Genomic DNA, 23,225 nt, shown 5'->3' with positions numbered 1-23,225 from the left:
TTTTAATGAACTGGCTCGTTGGTCTAGGGGTATGATTCTCGCTTCGGGTGCGAGAGGTCCCGGGTTCAAATCCCGGACGAGCCCTGATTTTATTTTTTTAAGGCTCTGCTTTTCGAGTAGTAGATCGGAAGGTACAAATGAGTCGGTATTTCCCTCTCCCCCTTTTTTTGGTGAGGAAAATGCGATCCCGTGGTATCAGGCTTGTCAGCAATACTGACGTTCGGAAAAAAAACAACTGCGTTGGTGTTACCAGAACCCAAACACGTGATTTCACTTATCAGTAGAACTATAAATGTGTGTCAGAATCATCATCATCATAAAAAAAAAAAAAATCGGGCTCGTCCGGGATTTGAACCCGGGACCTCTCGCACCCTAAGCGAGAATCATACCCCTAGACCAACGAGCCACATACGAAATCTTTCTCGTTTGAGTCATTTGTAATCGATGTAGCGTGACTCTTCCCACCAGCGTTAGAATTCTCGGTAAATATTTACTTGTTATATGCTTTCCTTAAAATCAAATACTCGAACGGAATAAATCACACTGTGCCGACAACGACGTCAGCAGCAACGTCTCCGCGTTCATTCACTGCAGCTCTTTGTCTCCGCCCACACGCTGCTGTTGCCGTCAGTGCTCAATCACTTGCTTTCCAGACGAAACATTTTTGGTTGGTTTTTCGACACCCAATAGTAGAGGGCCAGTACGCGACTCTGTCCAATCGCATGTTTCGTGGGCGGAGCGACGGCCCTGAAAACTGATCCGGTCTCACTGCAACCACATTTGTTGCTACCAGGGCAAGAGGTATCACTCCCAATTGATTCCATCTTCGGGAAACAATGCCATTCTGACATCACCGGATGCTGTTGCGCTTCATCGTGGTCTTTTTTCTTCTTATTTCTTTTGTTTGTGCTCCTTCTTGTTCTTTTCTTACAGTTACAAACTGACCCATACGTATTCCGAGCGAGTTGTGATATTGTCTAAGTACTTTGTTTCATACGAAAAATAATATATGTGGTTTTGCCTCAACTCACTCTCTTGGTAAAGCGTAAAGTGTCTTTGAACCGTTTTGAATCTCTTATGTTGTTCGTTGTTTATTTTTTAAAGGAGTCCGTTTAAACCAACGTAAGCTGTCAAGATTTATTTTTACTGAACAGCACAGTTACGTCGGCACCCAGTTGACATTGCTAATATCTGCATTTTGTTTTCCTAAATGCTATGAACTGACGTTTCGCTAATTTAGCTAAGCTAGCTTGAAACATGCCGAATTTTTGCGCGGCTCCAAACTGCACACGGAAGAGCACTCAGTCCGATTTGGCCTTTTTTAGGTTTCCAAGGGATCCTGAGCGGTAAGAAACCAATCATCATTCATTTGAGAAATACGTTACCAAGTAAAACTACTAATAAATTTAAGTGATTTGTGTGGCGGGCCAGAAAAATAGGCTCACCTGTACAAAGTAATGACGTCCAGGACAACGGTTCTAATACACACACACACACACACATATATATATATATATATATATATATATATATATATATATATATACACAGTAGAAAAAATAAATAGAAACGTTACAATGTTAATGTGACTAACATTGTAACGTTATTTTTTCTACTGTGCCAATACTAGAAGAGAACTCAAAGAGTGCTCATACTTCAGACCACAGATTATTAACCCATGTTTACATTACGTATATTTAACCATTATGAACTGGGCTGAGCAGGATTTGTGCCCGTAAACACCCAAACATGTACCAAATCTAACCAAGCCAAGCTGTCCAGTTTGCAGTGGATGTACAGTCAATTGCCCAGTTCTTGATCATTGCCGGTTCCGGATCACTGCTGTAGTATTTGTGCCACCATTTCTTGTAATCAGCGCAAATAAGCTAATACTTGGTACCAATGGAAAGACTGATGTTTGTCTACAAACGACCACAAGCTCGACCGGATCCAGCCATCTTTGTGATCAGCAGAGGAATCAAAACATCCGGTCTCCGTGGTGTGTGCGTGTTTTCTGACTCACTCATTCATGCAAGTGTGATAGTGAAGATCTCTAAGAAGTAGCAAAGTTGAGTTAGCCATTCAGTGTCATTGGTTCTAGACTGGGAAAATACACTCAACAAAAATATAAGGGTGATTCTTTAACTATGGGCACTATTGGCCTTGTAAATGTAATTTCCACCACACCGTTGCCTTACAATATAAAGCGCCTTGGGGCAACTGTTTGTTGTGATTTGGCACTATATACATGTGCTCTGATGTCACGGTTTATCTCCATAGAAACTACCCAAACAATCTTTCATACAAACTGTTTAAAGGGACATTACAGTGTTGTGGAAATTACGGCAATAGTGTAATACTACATTTTGTTTAAAAAAAATCACAATAGTTGTATGACATTGAATACCCCAATTATGTTTTGATTATTTTACTGATATTTTATTCAGAGATATTTTAAAACATTAGAAAAAATGTTTCTTTACCATTTCATTTTTATCATTGAAGATCAAAAGTCTGGGTGTGGGACAAGCACAAAACGGCAATATTTGCATATAATGATGCTGAAAAAAGGTGAAAAAATCATCATAGACTACTAGAACAAATTTCTTAACACTTTCATTGTAAAGATAACTATAAAAGTGTGAAATTTCCCCTTTTTTCTGTATTTCATACAATATGATCAAAGGACATAATAAGTGCCTGTAGTCTAAGAATCACCCATAAACGCAACACTTTTGGTTTTGCTCCCATTTTGTATGAGATGAACTCAAAGATCTAAAACTTTTTCCACATACACAATATCACCATTTCCCTCAAATATTGTTCACAAACCAGTCTAAATCTGTGATAGTGAGCACTTCTCCTTTGCTGAGATAATCCATCCCACCTCACAGGTGTGCCATATCAAGATGCTGATTAGACACCATGATTAGTGCACAGGTGTGCCTTAGACTGTCCACAATAAAAGGCCACTCTGAAAGGTGCAGTTTTGTTTTATTGGGGGGGGATACCAGTCAGTATCTGGTGTGACCACCATTTGCCGCATGCAGTGCAACACATCTCCTTCGCATAGAGTTGATCAGGTTGTCAGTTGTGGCCTGTGGAATGTTGGTCCACTCCTCTTCAATGGCTGTGCGAAGTGCTGGATATTGGCAGGAACTGGTACACGCTGTCGTATACGCCGGTCCAGAGCATTCCAAACATGCTCAATGGGTGACATGTCCGGTGAGTATGCCGGCCATGCAAGAACTGGGACATTTTCAGCTTCCAAGAATTGTGTACAGATCCTTGCAACATGGGGCCGTGCATTATCCTGCTGCAACATGAGGTAATGTTCTTGGATGTATGGCACAACAATGGGCCTCAGGATCTCGTCACGGTATCTCTGTGCATTCAAAATGCCATCAATAAAATGCACCTGTGTTCTTCGTCCATAACAGATGCCTGCCCATACCATAACCCCACCGCCACCATGGGCCACTTGATCCACAACATTGACATCAGAAAACCGCTCACCCACACGCGCCACACACGCTGTCTGCCATCTGCCCTGAACAGTGTGAACCGGGATTCATCCCTGAAGAGAACACCTCTCCAACGTGCCAAACGCCAGCGAATGTGAGCATTTGACGAACTGGAGTCAGGTCGAGACCCCGATGAGCATGACGAGCATGCAGATGAGCTTCCCTGAGACGGTTTCTGACAGTTTGTGCAGAAATTCTTTAGTTATGCAAACCGATTGTTTCAGCAGCTGTCCGAGTGGCTGGTCTCAGACGATCTTGGAGGTGAACATGCTGGATGTGGAGGTCCTGGGCTGGTGTGGTTACACATGGTCTGCAGTTGTGAGGCTGGTTGGATGTACTGCCAAATTCTCTGAAACGCCTTTGGAGACGGCTTATGGTAGAGAAATGAACATTCAGTACACGAGCAACAGCTCCGGTTGACGTTCCTGCTGTCAGCATGCCAATTGCACGCTCCCTCAAATCTTGTGACATCTGTGGCATTGTGCTGTGATAAAACTGCACCTTTCAGAGTTGCCTTTTATTGTGGGCAGTCTAAGGCACACCTGTGCACTAATCATGGTGTCTAATCAACATCTTTGTATGGCACACCTGTGAGGTGGGATGGATTATCTCAGTAAAGGAGAAGTGCTCACTATCACAGATTTAGACTGGTTTGTGAACAATATTTGAGGGAAATGGTGATATTGTGTATGTGGAAAAAGTTTTAGACTTTGAGTTCATCTCATACAAAATGGGAGCAAAACCAAAAGTGTTGCGTTTATATTTTTTTTGAGTGTACTTACTTACTTGGGTAGAAAATGTCAGTGTGTTATGTCTTGCTGTTTAATTGCTGCACGTATTTATCTCTGATGCGAAAATTTGCCGGTTGTGGATCACTGAAGCAGCAGCCTCGTGTCATCTCATGGGGGTCATCTCAACATCACGAATGGGCATGACTGTGGGGGCTTTTACTTAAAAACACTTAATTTTTTGCTTGTAAAAACATAACTGTGCCTTTCAAAACAAAGTAAATTCTCATTTAATAAGTATAATTTATATCATTTTGTGTTCAAAACACATTCTTTGGCACAGTGTGTATCATTCTGCATTAGAAGGGCTCCAACCAGATGCCAGGAATGCCCCCAAAGTGACACAGAGTGTCGTGATCCAGAACTGGGCAAAGTGATCCATTTCTGGCAAATATTTGCACCACACATAATGTGGCTTCACACTTGAAGTAGAATGGCTACCCCATCCTGACTTTTTCAACTAGATAACATCCAAATACCCAATACAACAATACCCAATAAAGGATATTCAGTTGCATTATGGCTCCGTATAGCGGGACTTTCAAAAAAGTGATCCAGAACTAGGCAAATGACTAGTTCTGTACTGAAAGCAGTGTGGTGACAGGTTTTGTGGTATTCTCGAGGTCGGTCATCCGGACATTTAACCCATAGGGGCAGGTTTTGTTGGTGAAAACATAACCGAGCTCAATACAAATACATGCAATTTGGTCACTTTTCAAAGGGGTCCGACTCGTCAATAAAGTCAATTTAATGTACAAAAAAGATTCATTTCAGGTCATCTTAGTGTATAAATGTCTCCGTTCCAGATAGTGACAGACATCAGCTGGCTGATAGAAGCAAGTTGGAGACTAAAGCAAACCGGCTGATTTCATTAGACAAGCAATACAGCCCGAGCAGCCAGTAGTGGAAGTATGAGTTCTCGCCTTAAAATTGGCCATGTCGCTGAAATGATGTGGTGCGGACCTCACGAATAAATGATTCAAGCCAAATGTTGCCCAGCCCAACTGTACAGTTTATGTACGGTTGTGACCTTTGACCCTGACAGTGGAAATGCATTGTGCTTTTGGCACACATGACATCATTGTTTGTACTAATTTTGTCATGTCAAAAATTGTGGTGTGACAGTCTGTGAGTGCATTAACACTGCTTTACTTTAAATATGCATTAAGTGTTGGGGTTTGGTTTAATGCCATCTCTGTACACTAAAAAAAAGTGACCTGACAAGGGCGGGGATTTCACAGCATCCTGGGGGCACAAAATTTGTCCCAACATGTGCATGGGTTATCAAAGTACAGCTAAATAGGTGTGAGGGATGTTTATGAGCACATGAAGCACCACATGAAGTTTTGTAGTTTGACTGCATCTTTGTGTTGTTTTTGTTGTTTGTTTGTTTTTTCTTCTGCTGAACAGAGAGACCATCAGAGTGAGTCCCCACAGAAAACTGTTATGGCTTCGAGTTAAACAAAACTTTCATGGTGGTTACCGTTGTAAAATACATATAACACAGCAGCAAAGCGGTTTCCTTCTGTCTCTGGCTGGGCGGGTGATGGTGCTGTGATGATCTGATTCTTTTGAATGGCTCTTTTGTATGATACAAAGTGAACCGAGTTGCCGTACTAGTTCGGTTGCACCATTCACTCACCAGTGACGGGCGAGCAAGCTTTGCTGTTGAGTTCTGTGGTCCAGACTGAAGCTCTTTCTGTCCAACTGAATGATAACATAAGTGAATACAGATGTTGACGAAAGTCTCAGAGAAGCAGCATTTGTGTGGTCAAGATCATATCAGAGCATTATTTTCAAATCTTAGCTATATTGTTTTAATTTTTTACGCTCACAATGGATTTTTTTCTTTTCTTTCTATCAGGTAAAGTTTGTGTGTTTGTTTTTTCAGATGCCGAATCTGGGTTGAGAACTGTCGCAGGGCAGATCTAGAGGCCAAAACAGCGGATCAACTAAACAAGCACTACAGATTATGTGCCAAACACTTTGATCCAGCCATGGTGTGCAAAACGGTGTGTAGCTCACTGAGTTCACTAACGTGTGTACTGCAAATATCCAAAGATGGCTCACACGGGCTGATTGTGTTTTATTTTCAGAGCCCGTACAGGACCGTTTTGAAGGATACAGCTATTCCAACTATATTTGATTTGACAAGCCACCTAAAAAATCCTCACACCAGGCATCGCAAGAGGATTAAAGAACTTGTAAGAAAATTCTTTATCTCCCCTCCCCCCCATTTTTTTATATAGTTGCAGCAAATGCATTGTCTAATGCTGGCCTCACATGGGACAACCTGACAGGAAGTAACGTCAGTCCTGCATGAAATGTGGTTAGGAATGTTCTGTTCAGGATGTCACAAGAATACAGTTTACCCTGACCCAGTATTGGGGCATTCGCGGTCAGCTGTGGAGTTTTGTGAATGTTCAAAAACCCAGAGTCGTCATGTCCGGCCGGCGATCACCTTAGTATTTCTTCTGTTTTTCTTGTTAATTAATGCTGGCAAATTATACAGTATTTTTGTCTTTCTGATACCCGATTCTGTTTTTTCTCTAAGGTGCAGCTCCATCCAGAGATGGGAGTTGTATTTGTGTTGCCGACCCTCCTGTCCTGTGCACCAACAGCATTTCTTGTATATTCGTCCGTGAATTGTTTCTGTAATTTATGTTTGTAGCATGGCCCAAGCAGAGGGTCACCCCTTTGAGTGTGTCTGCTTGAGGTTTCTTCCTCAGAGGGAGTTTTTCTTTACCACTGCTACTCTGGGGGTTGGTAACGTTAGACCTTACCTGTGTGAAGCGCCTTGAGGCAACTCTGTTGTGATTTGGCGCTATATAAAGGAAATAAATTGAATTGTCTATTAAGGGGAGTTGTTCATAATGTGTCCAATTTCAGCTTATAAAAATCTGTGATTGACCCCACAATTTTTTGTTTTTAAATAGGATCTCAGCTTTCTCCAGTTTCCATTATCCTCCACATTGCACAAATTGAAGTAGCAAATTGAAAAATACGCTAAATGAAAATGTTTTTCATTAAAAAAAATTCAAATATAAAAAATAAAGGTTTTACACTTACAAAAGGTAGGTTTTCAGGTGAAACCTTATTTTAAAAAAGTGAATTGGAAACACTTTTTCCACTATATCAGGTCACATGATGTACAGAAATCATCACATGATGTTCTAAAATACATGACCCAGTTTGCGTGGATGAAGTAAGACAGGGCGAGCTTGTTAAATGGTAAGTGGACTGCATTCATATAGCGCTTTTCCATCTGCATCAGACGCTCAAAGTGCTTTACACATCAATGCCTAACACTCACCCCGATTTCAGGCTGCTGCCATACAAGGCACCCAATACACACCGGGAGCAACTAGGGCATTAAGGACCTTGCCCAAGGGCCCTTAGTGATTTTCTGGTCAGGCTGGGGTTTGAACAGAGGATCCTCTAGTCTCAAGCCCAACGCTTAACCACAAGACCATCACCTCCCCTTGTTAGAGGATATAAAAGATGATGCTATGGCAATATTGACTTTTTAAAAACAGTGAACTGGTACTATTTACCAGGACTTACCATTCTTTTGCCATGACTGTTGGATTTACAGAGGGATTAAATTTCATCGTCGCTATGACCAATTTCCATCAATTGTGCTGCCAAAAGGCAGCGTTTGTGGAAACGCCATCCATCCTGACACAGAATCAAGGTTTGACGCAAGATATAAAATTTTTCGTATTCAGATGTCTCTCAGTGCAGGGTGAGCAAAGAGCAGACTTTTAAAATCATATGTTTAAACTTTTCTTGTCTTTCAAAGTCTGCTCTGAGTATCTCTGTGAGTGTCCTCACTGTGGTTAAACTAACAATAACCCATGATGCATTAACAACTAGAGCATCACACTCGTACAGTGCAAACCTCCGCCAACAGTGGTTTCCGATTCTACAAATTTTTACCTTGAAAAATGTTTTCAAGATCTAAGTTCTGTTAGGAGTGGCTTGGAGTAGCTAAAAGGAGTAGCTAAAATATAATACCAAATATAGATCACAATGACTTTTCAATGTTAAAATCAAATATCCGCTAAATCCACAATATGGCTCAGAGATGGATCAAAATTAATCTAGTCATTGAGAGTACCAGTTTTCACCTCATTTGTCACAAATGAGAGTGATTGAGGCACTTTTGGTTAAGATACAACCCCAATTCACGATTTTAATGTATGTTTTACATTATATCTTGAATTATAAACGTGCCCCAATCGCTCTCATCTTTTTAAGTGAAGTGCAGACTGGCACTCACTATTACCTGACAAAGTTTGATCTGGATTGTTGATTTTATGGACTTTTGAATTTAATATTGCCTCAGTCACTCTCATTTTTCTGTTAGGAATTTATCTATACCACCAAAATTGGATGGAGGCAGCTGGTCTGCTCTGTGTCAGCCTGATCCCGTCAGATCTCAGAAGCTAAGCAGAGCAGGATCTGGTTAGTACTTGGATGGGAGACCTCTTTGGAACACCAGCGGCTGTCTGTGTTTCTCCAGGTAAAACTGGAGTGTCAGGAAGGGCATCCGGATCTGGTTGTATCCGCTGTGGCGACCCCGAATAAAACAGGGAGCAGACAAATGAACAGCAACCAAAATTGGATGGAGGTTCCAATTTTATGCCTGTTTGTCATCCAGTTATCAGTCAGAAACAGTGACAGTGTGTTTCTAATCATGAATTGATTACTAATTGAGTGAGTGTTGTGTCTGACGGATGGTCAGTCAGAGCTGCGTGTCGTCAGAGCGAGCTGCAAAAAGTTTGTACCTGAGTTTTCAGAGGTGGTGTTTGTAGTTGCCATCTGCCACGCCGGTGTTTGCCAACCCGGACAGTGGGAATACCACCTCAACCGGCAACTTAGCCCCGCGACTGGACAGCAACAACGTCCGAGGCCCGCTCAACGTGGTGAATTCACTGAGGCCGCGCGCTGCGTCATTAGAGCCGCGCGTCACGAGTGCCGCTTCCCCGAGGCCTCGTGCAGCCACCGCGGATCCATCAGCGCGGAAACAACGAGGCCGCGCAGCACCAGCGCAGTGCAGATCCATCCCGGTGACAAACATCGCAGGCTGTTAACATCGGCGATCGACAAGCTGCTCATAAGCCGACCATGGGGCCTAAGAAGGTTCTGACAGCGGAGGAAGGTGACGATATTAAAAAATCTCTGGACTTTCTATCAGAGGAGATTTCTGTTGTGAAGCAGCAACAGAAATCAATCATGGATCTGGTGGAGGAGGTGAAGGCATTACGGCTCCAGAATGCCGAGAAAGACCGGCATCTGGTGCAGCTGGAAAATAGAGTGGCTGAATTGGAGCAGTACACCAGAATTAACGACGTCATCATCACAGGTCTTCATATCAAACCACGGTCCTACGCACGGGCGGTAACAGATGAGAGCGGAGGGGAGCCCAGTGAACAGGAGGTCAGCTCTGTGGAAAAACAGGTTGCTGATTTCCTCCTATCTAAAGGTATAGAAATGGATTTAAATAACATTGAAGCGTGCCACCCTCTGCCCCGGAGAAATGACGGTGATAAACGAACCGTCATCATGAGATTCATCAACAGAAAACACAAAACAGCACTGTTAAAACAAGGAAGAAAACTGAAAGGGACAAACGTATTCATCAATGAACATCTCACCAAACGGAATGCCGACATCGCCAGGAAAGCACGCTTCTTGAAGAAACAGGGAAAAATCCAGCACACATGGACTTCAAACTGTAAAATATTCATCAAACTGAACGGATCACCAGAACAAGCAAAAGTCATGGCAATAAGGAACATCGAGGAGCTGGACAAATATGAACAATAGTGTTTCTTAAAGCGAGGATCTGGACAGATATGACCAATAAGGTATGAGGACACAAACACATCACAACACCATGACACAGACCAGAGGAACCTATTCATCTACTACCTATTCATCTACATCTGGAGACAAGAAGGATATAACTCAAAGGATTGCTGATCATGGAAAAGTAGAACTGAGAACATTTAAATACACAGACCACAATGTACTGGACTTGGAGCACGATATAGACCCGGACAATAATTTCTTCTCAAATATCAATGACAGTTGTTGCTATTATACAGATGAACAGTTTAATCGGATCATTAAAACGGATAACAAATTATCAATAATCCATTTCAACAGCAGAAGTCTATATGCAAACTTTAACAACATTAAAGAATATTTAAGTCAGTTTAAAAAAATATTTAACATAATTGCTATATCAGAAACATGGCTCAATGAAGATAAAGGAATGGATTTTGAACTGGATGGATATGAATTTAATTGTGTAAACAGAAAAAATAAGAGTGGAGGAGGAGTGGCTGTGTATGTGGATAAGAACATGGATTATAAAATAGTAGACAATATGACAACTGTGATTGATAACTTATTAGAATGTATAACTATTGAAATATGTGAAGAAAAAAGCAAAAATGTATTAGTCATCTGTATATATAGAGCACCAGGATCAAGTATTGAAACATTCACTGACTGTATGGGAAAAATGTTCTCAAAAACTAATCAAAAGACTGTGTTCATTTGTGGTGACTTAAATATTGATCTGCTCAATCCAAATAAGCATAAAATAACAGATGAATTTATCAGTATAATGTACAGTATGAGTTTATATCCAAAAATCACCAGGCCAAGCAGAATTACATCCCATAGTGCCACCTTAATTGATAATATATTCAGCAATGATATTGAGAATAACACTGTGAGTGGATTATTAATCAATGACATTAGTGATCATCTACCAGTTTTCATCGTTTATAATAGAAACCATCGGCGGAATCAGCCAGAGGAGAAAATAAAATACAGGCGAGTGCGGACAGAGGAAAACATGAACACACTAAAGAAGGATTTACAGGAGCAAAACTGGGAAAAGGTATACAGTGAAAGTGATGTTGATAGTGCATATGAAACTTTTTTACAAATATTTACATCATTATATGATAAAAATTGTCCAATTAAACAAGACTACAGAAAACAAAAAATCCAAGCTCGACCATGGATGACGAAAGGGTTACGAAATGCATGTAATAAGAAAAATACACTGTATAGAGAATTCATAAAACTAAAGACTAAAGAGGCAGAAAATATAAGAAATACAAAAATAGATTAACTAATATTATACGGGTATGTAGGAAGGAATATTATAGTAACATATAATAACAAAAACAATATTAAAGGAATATGGGATATATTAAATAGCATTATCAAAAATGGTAATAAAAAACAGAGTTACCCTCAGTATTTCATTGATAATAATGTCAAGAAGGAAAATAAGGATGAGGTAGTCAACGGTTTTAATAATTTTTTTGTAAATATTGGACCAAGCTTGGCAGAAAAAATTCCCGATTCCCAACCTGAGGATTGGGATAATAATCTCATAGAAAGAAATCCCTGTTCAATGTTCCTCACAGCAGTGGATGGAAATGAAATTATAGACATTGTGAATAATTGTAAATATAAAACATCTACCGATTTAAATGAAATTGATATGGTGGTGGTAAAACAGGTCATTGAATGGATTGTAGAACCATTAACATACATCTGTAACTTATCATTTCAAACCGGTAAATTTCCCAATCAAATGAAAATAGCTAAGGTTGTGCCGCTGTATAAGACTGGGGATAGACACCACTTCACAAATTATAGACCTGTTTCTTTGCTTCCACAATTTTCCAAATTATTAGAAAAGTTATTCAATAATAGATTAGACAAATTCATAAATAAACATAAATTACTTACTGATAGTTAATATGGATTCAGAGCACATAGTTCAACATCACTTGCATTAATAGAATCAGTTGAGGAGATTACAAACTCCATAGACCACAAATTACATTCAGTTGGAATATTTATAGACCTTAAAAAGGCTTTTGATACAATTAATCATGACATATTAATCAATAAACTTGAACAGTATGGGATTAGGGGGTTGGTGTTGCACTGGGTGAGAAGCTACTTAAGTAACAGAAAACAGTTTGTGAAGTTGGGGGAATATACATCATCATGCTTGGACAATGCTTGTGGCGTCCCACAGGGGTCAGTATTGGGTCCAAAACTGTTTCTAATTTATATAAATGATATTGTCAATGTTTCCAAAATATTAAAATTAGTATTATTTGCAGATGACACAAGCATTTTTTGTTCAGGGGGGGATTTGCAGGAGTTACTGAGGAGGATCAGTATAGAAATGGGAAAATTGAAAATATGGTTTGACAGAAACAAATTATCATTAAACTTAAGTAAAACAAAATACATGTTATTTGGCTATTGTAATACAGACATACAGGTTCAGTTACAAGTCGAGGGGGTAGATATTGAAAGGGTACATGAAAATAAGTTTCTGGGGGTGATAATAGATGATAAGATAAACTGGAAGACTCATATAAAACATATACAAAGTAAACTGTCAAGAAGCATTTCAGTTCTAAACAAAGCGAAACATATTCTGGACCACAACTCACTCCGCATTCTTTACTGCTCACTGGTTTTACCATACTTACAGTACTGTGCAGAGGTATGGGGTAATACTTATAAAGGTACAACACTATCACTATCAGTAATGCAGAAAAGAGCTATAAGAATTATTCATAATACTGGCTATAGAAATCATACAAATCCACTATTTTTACAATCCAAATTCTTAAAATTCACAGACTTGGTTCATTTTCAAACAGTACAAATTGTGTATAAAGCAATAAACAATTTACTTCCAGCAAATATTAAAAATATGTTTTTTAACAGATCAGGGGATTGCAGTCTGAGGGGGAAATTTAATTTAAAGCATCAGTGGGCACGAACAACATTAAAAGGTTTCTGTATTTCTGTCTGTGGGGTGAGGATGTGGAACAGATTGGGAGTGGGGCTCAAGCAATGTCCAAGCATGAACCAGTTCAAACAGCGGTACAAAAATGTTTTTTTCTGGGTATAGGGAGGAGGAAGGGTAATGAGGGTTAGGGTGTTTTTGTTTTTTGCTTCGGCTTGTAAATATATAGTATTTTGTATGTAAGTAGGTATGTGTAGGTGTATATTTATGTTTGTGTATATATATGTGTATGTATATGTGTATGTATGTTGATGTGTGTATGTATATATGTATGTGTATGTGTGTATATATATGTATATATATATATATATATATATATATTGATATCGGTTTAGGTGTGTAGGAATCTATGTGTATATGTGGCAAAGGGTATTACTGGTTGTGGGGAAGAAGGGGTAGGGATAAATAAGCTGATGCTTCACCCTACCCCTTTTCGGACATGTTGGGTACACAGTAGGAACTTTTTTGTTGTTGTCTTTACTGATCTATCTTGTAATTGTTGTTGTATCAAATGTTCGAAATAAACAGTTTTCATTTTCATTCATTCATTCATTCAGAAACCAAGTGCTAAAAAAGCAAAGACAAATTGTGTATAGCAGAGATAACCAATGTTCTGGGAAAATGATCTGAAAAAGAATTCAGAAACTGAAAAAGTTAAAAGGAAAAAACCTGACAACACAATAATTTTGATTAAAATGTATGAACTAAATGCAAACTCCTGACATTTGATCACATCTAATTTAACTTATGAAAAACCACTTCGAACAGGACTTTAACCTTGAATTTTTTTTTTAAGGTAGAAAATTGTGGAACTGGAAACGGTGTTGGCGGCAGTTTACACGCTACATGCGAGGCGCTCTAGTTGAGAACTCGTTCAGTGTTAAAGAATAGGGATTTTTTTTTTCCTGACTTTGACCTATGACTGTGAAAACTGAATCCATTCTTGCCTATCAGGATATGAATCCTCTGTTTAAAAAATAAATAAAAGGTGACAAACACTAACCTTTGTTTTGTTTTTTCAAAATACACCTAAAATCTCTTCCTGAGGATGGCATGACGTAAATATGCTCTAAAAATCTTATTTCTCTGTCAGGTTGTGCTTTCCACATAACTGCACAAATTCTTGATTGTTCCTGCTCAGACCCTACAAACCAGGGGTGAACCCAGACAGAAAGAGGGTGTTGTGCAACGCCTTTAAGTAAATATTCATCGGTGCTCAGTTTGATCTCCAGTCTGTCATTATTATTTTTGGTCTGTATTTGAAACAGGTGAAATTAGGTCCTCAATACATTACGCCATCATCTGAATGAAAGTGATACTGTATTTACACCTTGTTTCCACCAGCAGTTGAATTTAAATATACCAATTCTGGACTTTAAAAATTAGTTCCCATATCATAAAATTAAATATCGTCATTATCTATTTTTTCCCAGTCCTAATATCCGTGTTGCCTGCTGTTTCCCCACTCTTAAAAACCATATCATTGTCTCTTACCAAGCACAGACGGCATCCTGACCATAACGTGACTTGTCCTGTTGGGTCGTTCTGTGCAACTTTTGGTTAAACGGCTGTTGTCTTATTCCTTAAAATAAAAAGATCTGCCTTTGTTTCAGACTGACGAAGACATAAAGAAAATTAAAGAACGGAGATGTAAGTTACAACAGAAATGAGTTATCATAAGTGGGAATTGAAGGTGGTTGATTTTTACTTGGCACCTGTGCCTTCAAACGGCGTTTTCCTCTCTCTTCTGCAGTGGCGTCTTCCATTGATCAGCTCATGTCAAAAAAAGATGCCGCAGCCAAAGAGGACAAACCCAGCGAGGATGAACCTCAAATGTCCACGGAGGAGAAGGAGCTTCGTGAATATCTCAGATCCACATTTGAGGTCGTGCTTATGCTAGCTAAACAGAACATCCCATTGGCAACTGGCGAAGACCAATCCAACAACTTCCAGGCCCTTCTGGAGTACCGCATTAATGCTGGAGATGAAGCTTTGAGGAAGCGGTTTGAGGCAACAGCTGTCAACACGGAGTATCTCACTGCAGCTCAGCAACACCAGCTGCTGGATATTTGTGAGAACACCGTTAGGGAGGAGATGCTAATGGAGGTGAGAGAGAACCGTTTTTTCTCCCTCATCACAGGTGACTTTGTTGAATTTGGAGGTCTGAAACACTTGCCCCTGTTTCTGCGCTATGTGAATCAGCAGAACTTCCTCAAAGAGGAGTTTCTGGACTTTTTGCCGTTTGATGGCGATGAGTGTTCTCTGGTGGAGAAACTGGAGGCCCACCTAACCGAACGTTGGGGGCTTAGCATGGAGGACTGCCGTGGTCAGGGGCACAAGGCCACTGGTTCTTTTACCACAAAGATGAAGGCGGTGGCCTTGATGCTGATGGAGAAGTATCCCCTGGCCTTGCACATGCCTTGCTCCACTACTGCCCTGAACATTCACCTGGCCAACAATCTACCTTTCCCCAATGTGCAGATTGTTATGGAGACTTTGAGGAGGATCCATGTTTTCTTGTCAAACCCGCTCACGCAAGATGAATTTGAGAAATCGATCTCTTCTCACTACAAGGAAAATCCAGAAAGAGGAGCTGCGCTGAAGCAGGCCTGTGTTCCCGGATGGACGGAGCAGCACGCCGTCTTTGACTTACTGCTCGATGTGCTGGCCCCTCTCGTGCTGTGCATGGACGCTGTCCACCAAAATGGAACATTTACTAGTGGTGTTAGGGAAGATGTTTATTCCATCTCAGAAACTCTGGCCGATTTCGAGACTGTTGCCACCATCGTCATTTTGAAGAATGTGCTCATATTCACCAGAGCATTTGGCAGGAATCTCCAAAAAGATACGATTGACGTGTTTTGTGCTGCCACCAGTCTGACCGCTGTGGTTCATTCACTGAACGAAGTCAATGACAACATTGATGTCTACCATGAGTACTGGTTCGAAGAGGCGGTGAACATGGCCTCTGTGATGGAGATTCCTGTGAAGCTGCCCAGGCTGTATCTTCGGAAACAGCAAGCAGCTGAAGTGGGTGAAATCCAAGCAGAGGCCTATCTGAAGGAGTACGTGACTGTCCCCATCGTTAGTGGTGTCATGCAGGAGGTGGAGGACATGTTCTCCGAAACCAGCATCAATGCCTTGAAAAGCCTGTCACTGGTCCCAGCTGTGATGGGCCACGTGAAGTTCAACACCTCCGAAGAGAGCCACACAGAGGTTTACCAAAGTGACCTCCCTAGCGCCGATACGCTGTCTGCAGAACTTCACTGCTGGAGAATCAAGTGGAAGCACAGGGGCAAAGAGGTGCGTCTACCTACCAGCATCCACGAAACCTTACAGCTTCCCGATGTTAAATTCTTCCCCAACGTGAACGCCTTCCTCAGGGTCCTGTCCACGTTACCACTGCTGAAAATCGAGGGTGACAACACCAACACAGCGAGCAATCGGCTGCAGGCCTATCTCAGCACCGTGCCTCCTAAGCAGTGGGACAAATGTCTCGCCATGCTTAGCGTCAATGCTCACGTCAAACACGACCTGGACATCATGGTGGACAAATACTGTAGACTGTACCCAGAGGATGATCCTGAAGCTGAGGCGGAGTCTGAGGAAGCAGCTGAGGATGATGTTGAGAAAAAATGATACAACAGACCCATGGTTGGTTGTTCTGGCCATAAAACTGAATTACAAACGTATGTGTAGAAGAAATATGAATGCTTTGATTTTTGGGGCTTACAGGGATGTGGTATCACGTTTGTCCAGTCAGGTAGTCCAGACATGAGGATAAAAAGTTTTCATGCTGGTGAGAAATTTAAAGTATGTTCATTTATGCACTCCATAATCGGGTGGGGATCCTAATGTATGAATTACTGCGTCAGCGTGGCGTAGCGTGGAGGCCATCAGCCTGGAAGCCCAGGGTGCTTTGGTGGCAGCTTTCAGCAAGTCTGTTCTCTGTGGAGGTCATGTCAGGTGAGTTGTCTGATCAGTCCAGTACAGTAATACCAGGGTCAGCAAACCAGTTACTAGCAGTTTTGGCTCTGTGGGTAAATGACAAGTCTTGGAAAAGGAAATCAGGATCAACATAATACTTGTGAGCTGGTGGAAGCGTGAAATACTCTATTATCTGGTAGACCTTTGTGTTGACTTTGGACTTGATAAAACACAGTGGACCAACACAAGCACATTATGTGGCACCCTGATGTCATCACGCTGGACTTCAAGTGACTTGGATTCTGTACGTCTCCACTCTTCCTCCAGATGCCGGATTGTGATTTCCAAATGAAATCAAACATTACGGCGCTCCAGTTCTTTTGCTCCTGAGTGCCGGTAAGATGCTTCCGACTGTCTCTGGTTCAGGAGTGCCTTGACAGTGGGAACAAGTCAGGAAAAAGAATGTTAAATTCATTCTTTTCCCTGATTGTATGCAGTAGTTACTGTGTATATCCAGATATTGCAACCTCAATTCACAAAACTGCAGTAGGAAAATACAGAATTTGGACATAAAATACCAACTATTAAGTGTTGCAGGGTTTTGCGTTTAACTTTGCATCTGTTTCAGTTTTGTATGAATTTATTTTTGTATTTTCTAGAAATGTATTACAGCACAATCTGAATAGAAAACAATGTATATAGATTAGTACCCATTTCTCATATGATCAGTTAAACATAATTTTGTTTCAGTTGTGTAGCTGTCTTTTTAGCTGTTTTTGTAGATTGTTCGTTTTTTATTATTGTCTTCCCTTATTGCATCATTTAAATAATGGCTTTTCTATATTAAATGTTCTGAAGGTTCAAACTGCAGGAGTGAGTCCTAGTTTTAAACAACTCATATCACAAGAGGGCGCTGTTACTCAAGTCTGCAGAACCCTCATGCAACGCTCATTCGAAGGCTGCACTTTGAACGATCAAGACAAATCTGCCGTCTTGATTTTGATCAGCCTGAGTCTCTGTCAGTTCTCACTCTTACGTTTTGTTACTTTTAGATTGTCTCAGTACTCAATGACAGGCAACAGAGGGGCCTGAACACGCATACCACATATTGATCAGTGATTAGTTGAGCCATATGAGCTTCAAGACCATGTTTATCGGTTTATATTGTTGACAACCTTGACCTTTGTACAGTCTTCAAAAGTTATTGATCTGAAGACACTCATTTGAAGAAAAAAATATTCCAAGCAGCATACCACTTTACAGAACTTTTAGGTCCTGGGTGGCAACCACAGAGGCAGACAACTGGTAATTCATCTAGTTATTAAGTTGGGTGAGTTTACTTTAAAAATGTTTTGTGGCACTTGTGTGCGTAAAATATGGAATGTCATTATCACAATTTAAATTACTTAATCTGATTTTACTTTTGGATCCTCTTCGTGCAGATATGTATAAAATGAGAAATGAACTCTCAGGATGACAATTCCTGAGGAGCAATCTGTAAAATATCAAACCACTGTAGGATAAACAAAATGAGCTAAATTGCTTTCTGTTTTCTGCATTTAAAAACGTATCAAAATAATTACATTTTTAAAAATAATTTGACATATTTGTTTCACTTTTCTAAATTTTATGTTTTTCATGATGTGACATTGGTAAAATATTCAATGTCTCGGTGCTGTGCATTTCCCATGAAGCTCTAAATATTTTAAAAGCCTAATTCTGTTGTATTTCTATGTTAATCTCATGTCAGTTTAGCAAATAACTGATGTCTGAAAGTAACATTTATTTATCTTGTCAGGCAAGGCTTGTAATTCAATGCAATGAATTTTCAAGTAGATTTCATGATCAGCTATGTAATAATAGTTTGATGCTTTTTCTTTCTCATCATCAGAGGGAGTTTTTCTTTACCACTGTCACCTGTGTTCTTGCTCTAGTGGTCAGTAAGGTTCTTGTGTGAAGCGCCTTGAGGCAGCTTTGTTGTGATTTGGTGCTACATAAACGAAATAAATTTGAAAATTTCATATTAAAAAGGTTTTGCTTTTGGCTTAAACTGTTTACCTTAAATGAAAAGTGCAACTCGGCCACTCATAAAACATCTGAAGAAGCTTCAGAGAAGCAAGTGCGTATGCTACCTGCAAAGCTCTACTGCCCCCTGCAGGCCGTTCGTCTTGACTGCTGCAACTTCCACTCAGATCACAGCACAGTGGAGACAAATGCAGGGGAAAAATCCGTGTTCATAATCAGATTTCCTGTTCTGAGGCAAGTAGTTCCTGATATCCTGAACACCAAATTCCGTAATGTGTCATCTACCTGGCCGGTACTGGGGGGGTGCAAAAACCAACACTGCTCTGTTCCCAAGCTCGATTTTAGTGAACCAGTCCGGGCCTGGTTCCTGGTGTCGTGTGAATGTGATGCTGATGTTGGGGTGGAAAGTGTCCACTCTGAGCTCGTCACACAGGGTGGGTGGGGTCGCTTTGACGCGCAACCAGACAGCAATGTGCGCTCCCGGAACCGAAAAGTCCATTTTACCCCAACTGACCCAGGAGAGCGTTTGAGATTGAAATAACTCCGGACAGAGCCGAGGACGGGCCGATCTGCGAGCAGTGAGTAGGACGTTTGTTTGTCTTTTCTGTGCGTTATTTGTAATCCGGTGGTTTTGGCACCATGGCGTGGCCGTGCATTACGCGTGCTTGCTGTATCAACCGTTTCTGGAGCGAGTTGGACAAAGCGGACATCGCAGTGCCTTTGGTTTTCACCAAATACTCGGATGTGGCGGACGTGCATCACCTGGCCCATCACCCGCAGCCCACACAGAAGCGGCCCGGTGCCGTCGCCATAGAAACGCAGCCTCATCCCGGCGCGCAGGAGGCCGGTAAGGCGCCGCCCGCCGCAGCGGGCAAAGACGGTTCGACTGCGTCCGTCATGCACCAAGACTTCAAGGCGTGGAAGGTGCGCCCCGAACCGAGCTGCAAACCCAGGAACGAGTACCGGCCCTCCGCGGCCCCCTTCATCACCGAGACCCAGTACCAGAAAGACTACAAAGCCTGGCCCATCCCCAGGAAACACGACCACCCCTGGATCCCCAAGTCCAGCCCCTCCGCCGGACGGGAGGCCACCGCGGAGAAGATGGAGCCCGACAGCGGCGCGGAGAAGAGCGAGATCGAGGAGAAAATGCAGGAGAAGGAGTCGAAGGGGGCGACGAGGAGGGAGAAGTCCGCGGAGAGGAAAGCGACGGACGAACAGACGGCGAAGGACGTGGAGCTGCGGAAAGGCAGAGCTGCAGCAGACGCTCTCAACAGACAGATAAAGGAGGTGATGTCCACTTCTAGCAGCTACAGGTAAGAAAGAGCTCCACGCCAAGTAAGAGTTACACATAAACCAGCGATGGGTAAGAGCTACACATGAGACATGTCATATCTCAGACACAAATAAGAGCTATACACACACGAGTTAAACATAAAACTCAGGTACAGTTGAAGGCTACAGTATATCCAAAAAATATTCACAGCATTTCACTTTTTCCACATTTTATGTTACAACCTTCTTCCAAAATGAAATAAATTATTTTTTTTCTCAAAATTCTACAAATACCCCATAATGACAACATGAAAAAATGTTCTTTTCTTTTTTTGCAAATTTATTAAAAATAAACTAAGAAATCACATGTATTCACACCCTTTGCTCAATACTTTGTTGATGCACCTTTGGCAGCAATTACAGCCTCAAGTCTTCTTGAATATGATGCCCATCAGGTTGGATGGGGAGTGTTGGTGCACAGCCATTTTCAGATCTCTCCAGAGATGTTCACTCAGATTCAGGTCTGAGCTCTGCCTGGACCACTCAAGGACATTCACAGAGTTGTCCTGAATCCACTCCTTTAATATCTTTGCTGTGTTTAGGGTCATTGTCCTGTTGAAAGATGATCCGTCACCCCAGTCTGAGGTCATGAGCGCTCTGGAGCAGGTTTTCATCCAGGACATTGCTGCGTTCATCTTGCCCTCAATCCTGACTAGTCTACCAGTTCCTGCTGCTGAAATCATTGCAACAGCGTGATGCTGCCACCACCATGCTTCACTGTAGGGATGTTGCCTGGTTTCATCCAAACATGATGCCTGGCATTCACAGCAAAGAGTTCAATCTTTGTCTCATCAGACCAGAGAATTTTGTTTCTCATGGTCTGAGAGTCCTTCAGATGTCTTTTGTCAAACTCCAGCCCGGTTGCCGTGTACCTTTTACAAAGGAGTGGCTTCCATCTGGCCACTCTACCATACAGTCTTGATTGGTGGATTGCTGCTGAGATGGTTGTCCTTCTGGAAGGTTCTCGTCTCTCCACAGAGAATGCTGGAGCTCTGACAGAGTGACCTTCGTGTTCTTGGTCACCTCCCTGATTAAGGTCCTTCTCCCCCAATTGCTCAGTTTTGATGGGTGGCCAGCTCCAGGAAGAGTCCTGGTGGATCCAAACTTTCAAAGCAGCAGAAATGTTTCTGTACCCTTCCCCAGATTTGTGCTTTGAGACAATCCTGTCTCAGAGGTCTGCAGACACTTCCTGCTCGGTTTGTGCTCTGACATGCACTGTCAACTGTGGGACTTTATATGTAGACAGGTGTGTGCCTTTCCAAATCATGCCCAATCAACTGAATTTACCCCAGGTGGATTCCAGTTGTAGAAACATCTCAAGGATGATCAGTGGAAAAAGGATGCACCTGAGATCAATTTTGAGCTTCATGGCAAAGTCTGTGAATACTTACGTACATGTGATTTCTTAGTTTTTGTATTAAATCTCAAAACTTTTTTTCACATTGTCATTATCGGGTACTGTGTGTAGAATTTTGAGGACAAAAAAATTAAATTAATCCGTTTTAGAATAAAGCTGTAACATAAAATGTGGAAAAAGTGAAGCACTGTAAATATTTTCCAGATACACTGTATACACACAAGAAAACTGTTAGCTACAGGTCAGCACTACATATTTAAGAGGTGAAATAGTTAGATAAGATAAGGGATAAACACATAAGTGTTATAAGACAGACACACCTAAAAGCTACAAATACAAGTTTCTAGCGCTACAAACACAATATACAGCGTATTGAGGGAGGTAGTGGTATCATGGCTTGCACACTGGACTACGAAGGCAGCGATCCATGTTGATTTCGCCATCGCAGCCAAGCTCCCAATTGGCACTACAAACAGATGTGCTGAGCAGGTGGAGATACATGTGCCAAGGTCTATTGGAGTTACACATAAAAACATACATGACATACTTTGTATATACATACAGTGTATGTATATACATACACTGTAACATCAGAGTTGCTCATGGTGTTGGAAGCTACACTGGCCAATCCTGCAATAAAGTAGTTTTATCTTACAAAGCATTTTGTGCTGCCAAAATCATATCTTCTTACAATCTCCACTGATTTCCGAAGCAAAGTAATACAGTTAGATAGATTTTTGCATTATTGATTCACCCCACTTTGTCCTCCCGGAAACTACCAGATCGATGCTGCAGCCGGTAATGAGTGAGTCCAGTAAGAGGATAATCATGTGCCTTTACGTGGTGTCTTTACACGGTCGACTACAAATGAAACATGATTCCACTGAGTTAATAAAAACCGTTTTCTTCATTCTTTTCCTACTGAACAATGAATTTTGCAGCATCATGGCTCCAGGTGCACCTCTGCTACTCAGTCATTTAAAAAACCCACAACTGTTCATATCATAAAAATAAACACTTTGAAAATCTTTTTATTAATCTATTATTTTGGTTCATACCTACTGTCACTGGATGAGCCTGTTAATCTCCTATCTTACTTTTCTGATTAAAAATCCAGATCAAGAAAACTAACTTGGATTTTGTTCTTGTCACAATGTGCTTTGCAAAGAGGAGAGCAGAAATTTTGTTTCTCTGAATTTCAGTGATTTTTATTTATTTTATTTTTTTTTTACCATTTCACAATCTTATCAGAGATTTCAAGAATTTCAGCCTGATTTCTTAAGCAAAAATTACAAGTGTATGTGTGGATAAAAAATTCTGGTGTGAACTGCTGGTGAGTCCACGTGGGCATTTGCCCCCATCCACTGCCTAAAAAACAGCGCATTAGACTTGTTACACTCTCC

General features: G+C 41.2%; 2 protein-coding genes and 2 non-coding genes across 5 annotated transcripts in view; 3 read left to right on the top strand and 1 right to left on the bottom strand.

Annotated features, from left to right (window-relative positions):
- The first annotated feature begins 12 nt into the window (after positions 1 to 12).
- trnap-cgg lies at positions 13 to 84 on the top strand. The gene has a single exon. It is a non-coding gene; the product is annotated as a tRNA-Pro (tRNA).
- A 250-nt stretch (positions 85 to 334) lies between these two features.
- Positions 335 to 406, bottom strand: trnap-agg. The gene has a single exon. It is a non-coding gene; the product is annotated as a tRNA-Pro (tRNA).
- Positions 407 to 1,137: 731 nt separating this feature from the next.
- Positions 1,138 to 17,969, top strand: thap12b (THAP domain containing 12b). Its single transcript, XM_034169088.1, has 5 exons — positions 1,138 to 1,346; positions 6,204 to 6,324; positions 6,409 to 6,516; positions 14,795 to 14,831; positions 14,935 to 17,969. The coding sequence occupies exons 1-5, from the start codon at positions 1,258 to 1,260 to the stop codon at positions 16,818 to 16,820; spliced, it is 2,241 nt and encodes a 746-aa protein (XP_034024979.1). The 5' UTR covers positions 1,138 to 1,257; the 3' UTR covers positions 16,821 to 17,969.
- A 1,765-nt stretch (positions 17,970 to 19,734) lies between these two features.
- Positions 19,735 to 23,225, top strand: part of map6b (microtubule-associated protein 6b) — a 42,396-nt gene continuing 38,905 nt past the window's right edge. For both annotated transcript variants that reach the window (XM_034169086.1, XM_034169087.1), the window contains exon 1: positions 19,735 to 20,446. In XM_034169086.1, coding sequence (XP_034024977.1) covers positions 19,773 to 20,446 — 674 coding nt within the window. In that variant the 5' untranslated portion in view covers positions 19,735 to 19,772. The remainder of the gene's footprint in view (positions 20,447 to 23,225) is intronic.

This window comes from Thalassophryne amazonica, chromosome 4, assembly GCF_902500255.1.
Source record: "Thalassophryne amazonica chromosome 4, fThaAma1.1, whole genome shotgun sequence".
Lineage (NCBI taxonomy): Eukaryota > Metazoa > Chordata > Actinopteri > Batrachoidiformes > Batrachoididae > Thalassophryne > Thalassophryne amazonica.
The sequence above is the reverse complement of the archived record's forward strand: the minus strand, read 5'-3'. Positions and strand labels throughout refer to the sequence as shown.

What these genes read in the sequence shown, in the direction of transcription:
- thap12b (XM_034169088.1), top strand. Translation starts at nt 1,258, where the DNA reads ATGCCGAATTTTTGCGCGGCTCCAAACTGCACACGGAAGAGCACTCAG. An exon ending in TTTCCAAGGGATCCTGAGCG is followed by an intron (nt 1,347 to 6,203) that starts GTAAGAAACCAA and finishes TTGTTTTTTCAG; the next exon opens with ATGCCGAATCTGGGTTGAGA. An exon ending in GCAAGAGGATTAAAGAACTT is followed by an intron (nt 6,517 to 14,794) that starts GTAAGAAAATTC and finishes CCTTTGTTTCAG; the next exon opens with ACTGACGAAGACATAAAGAA.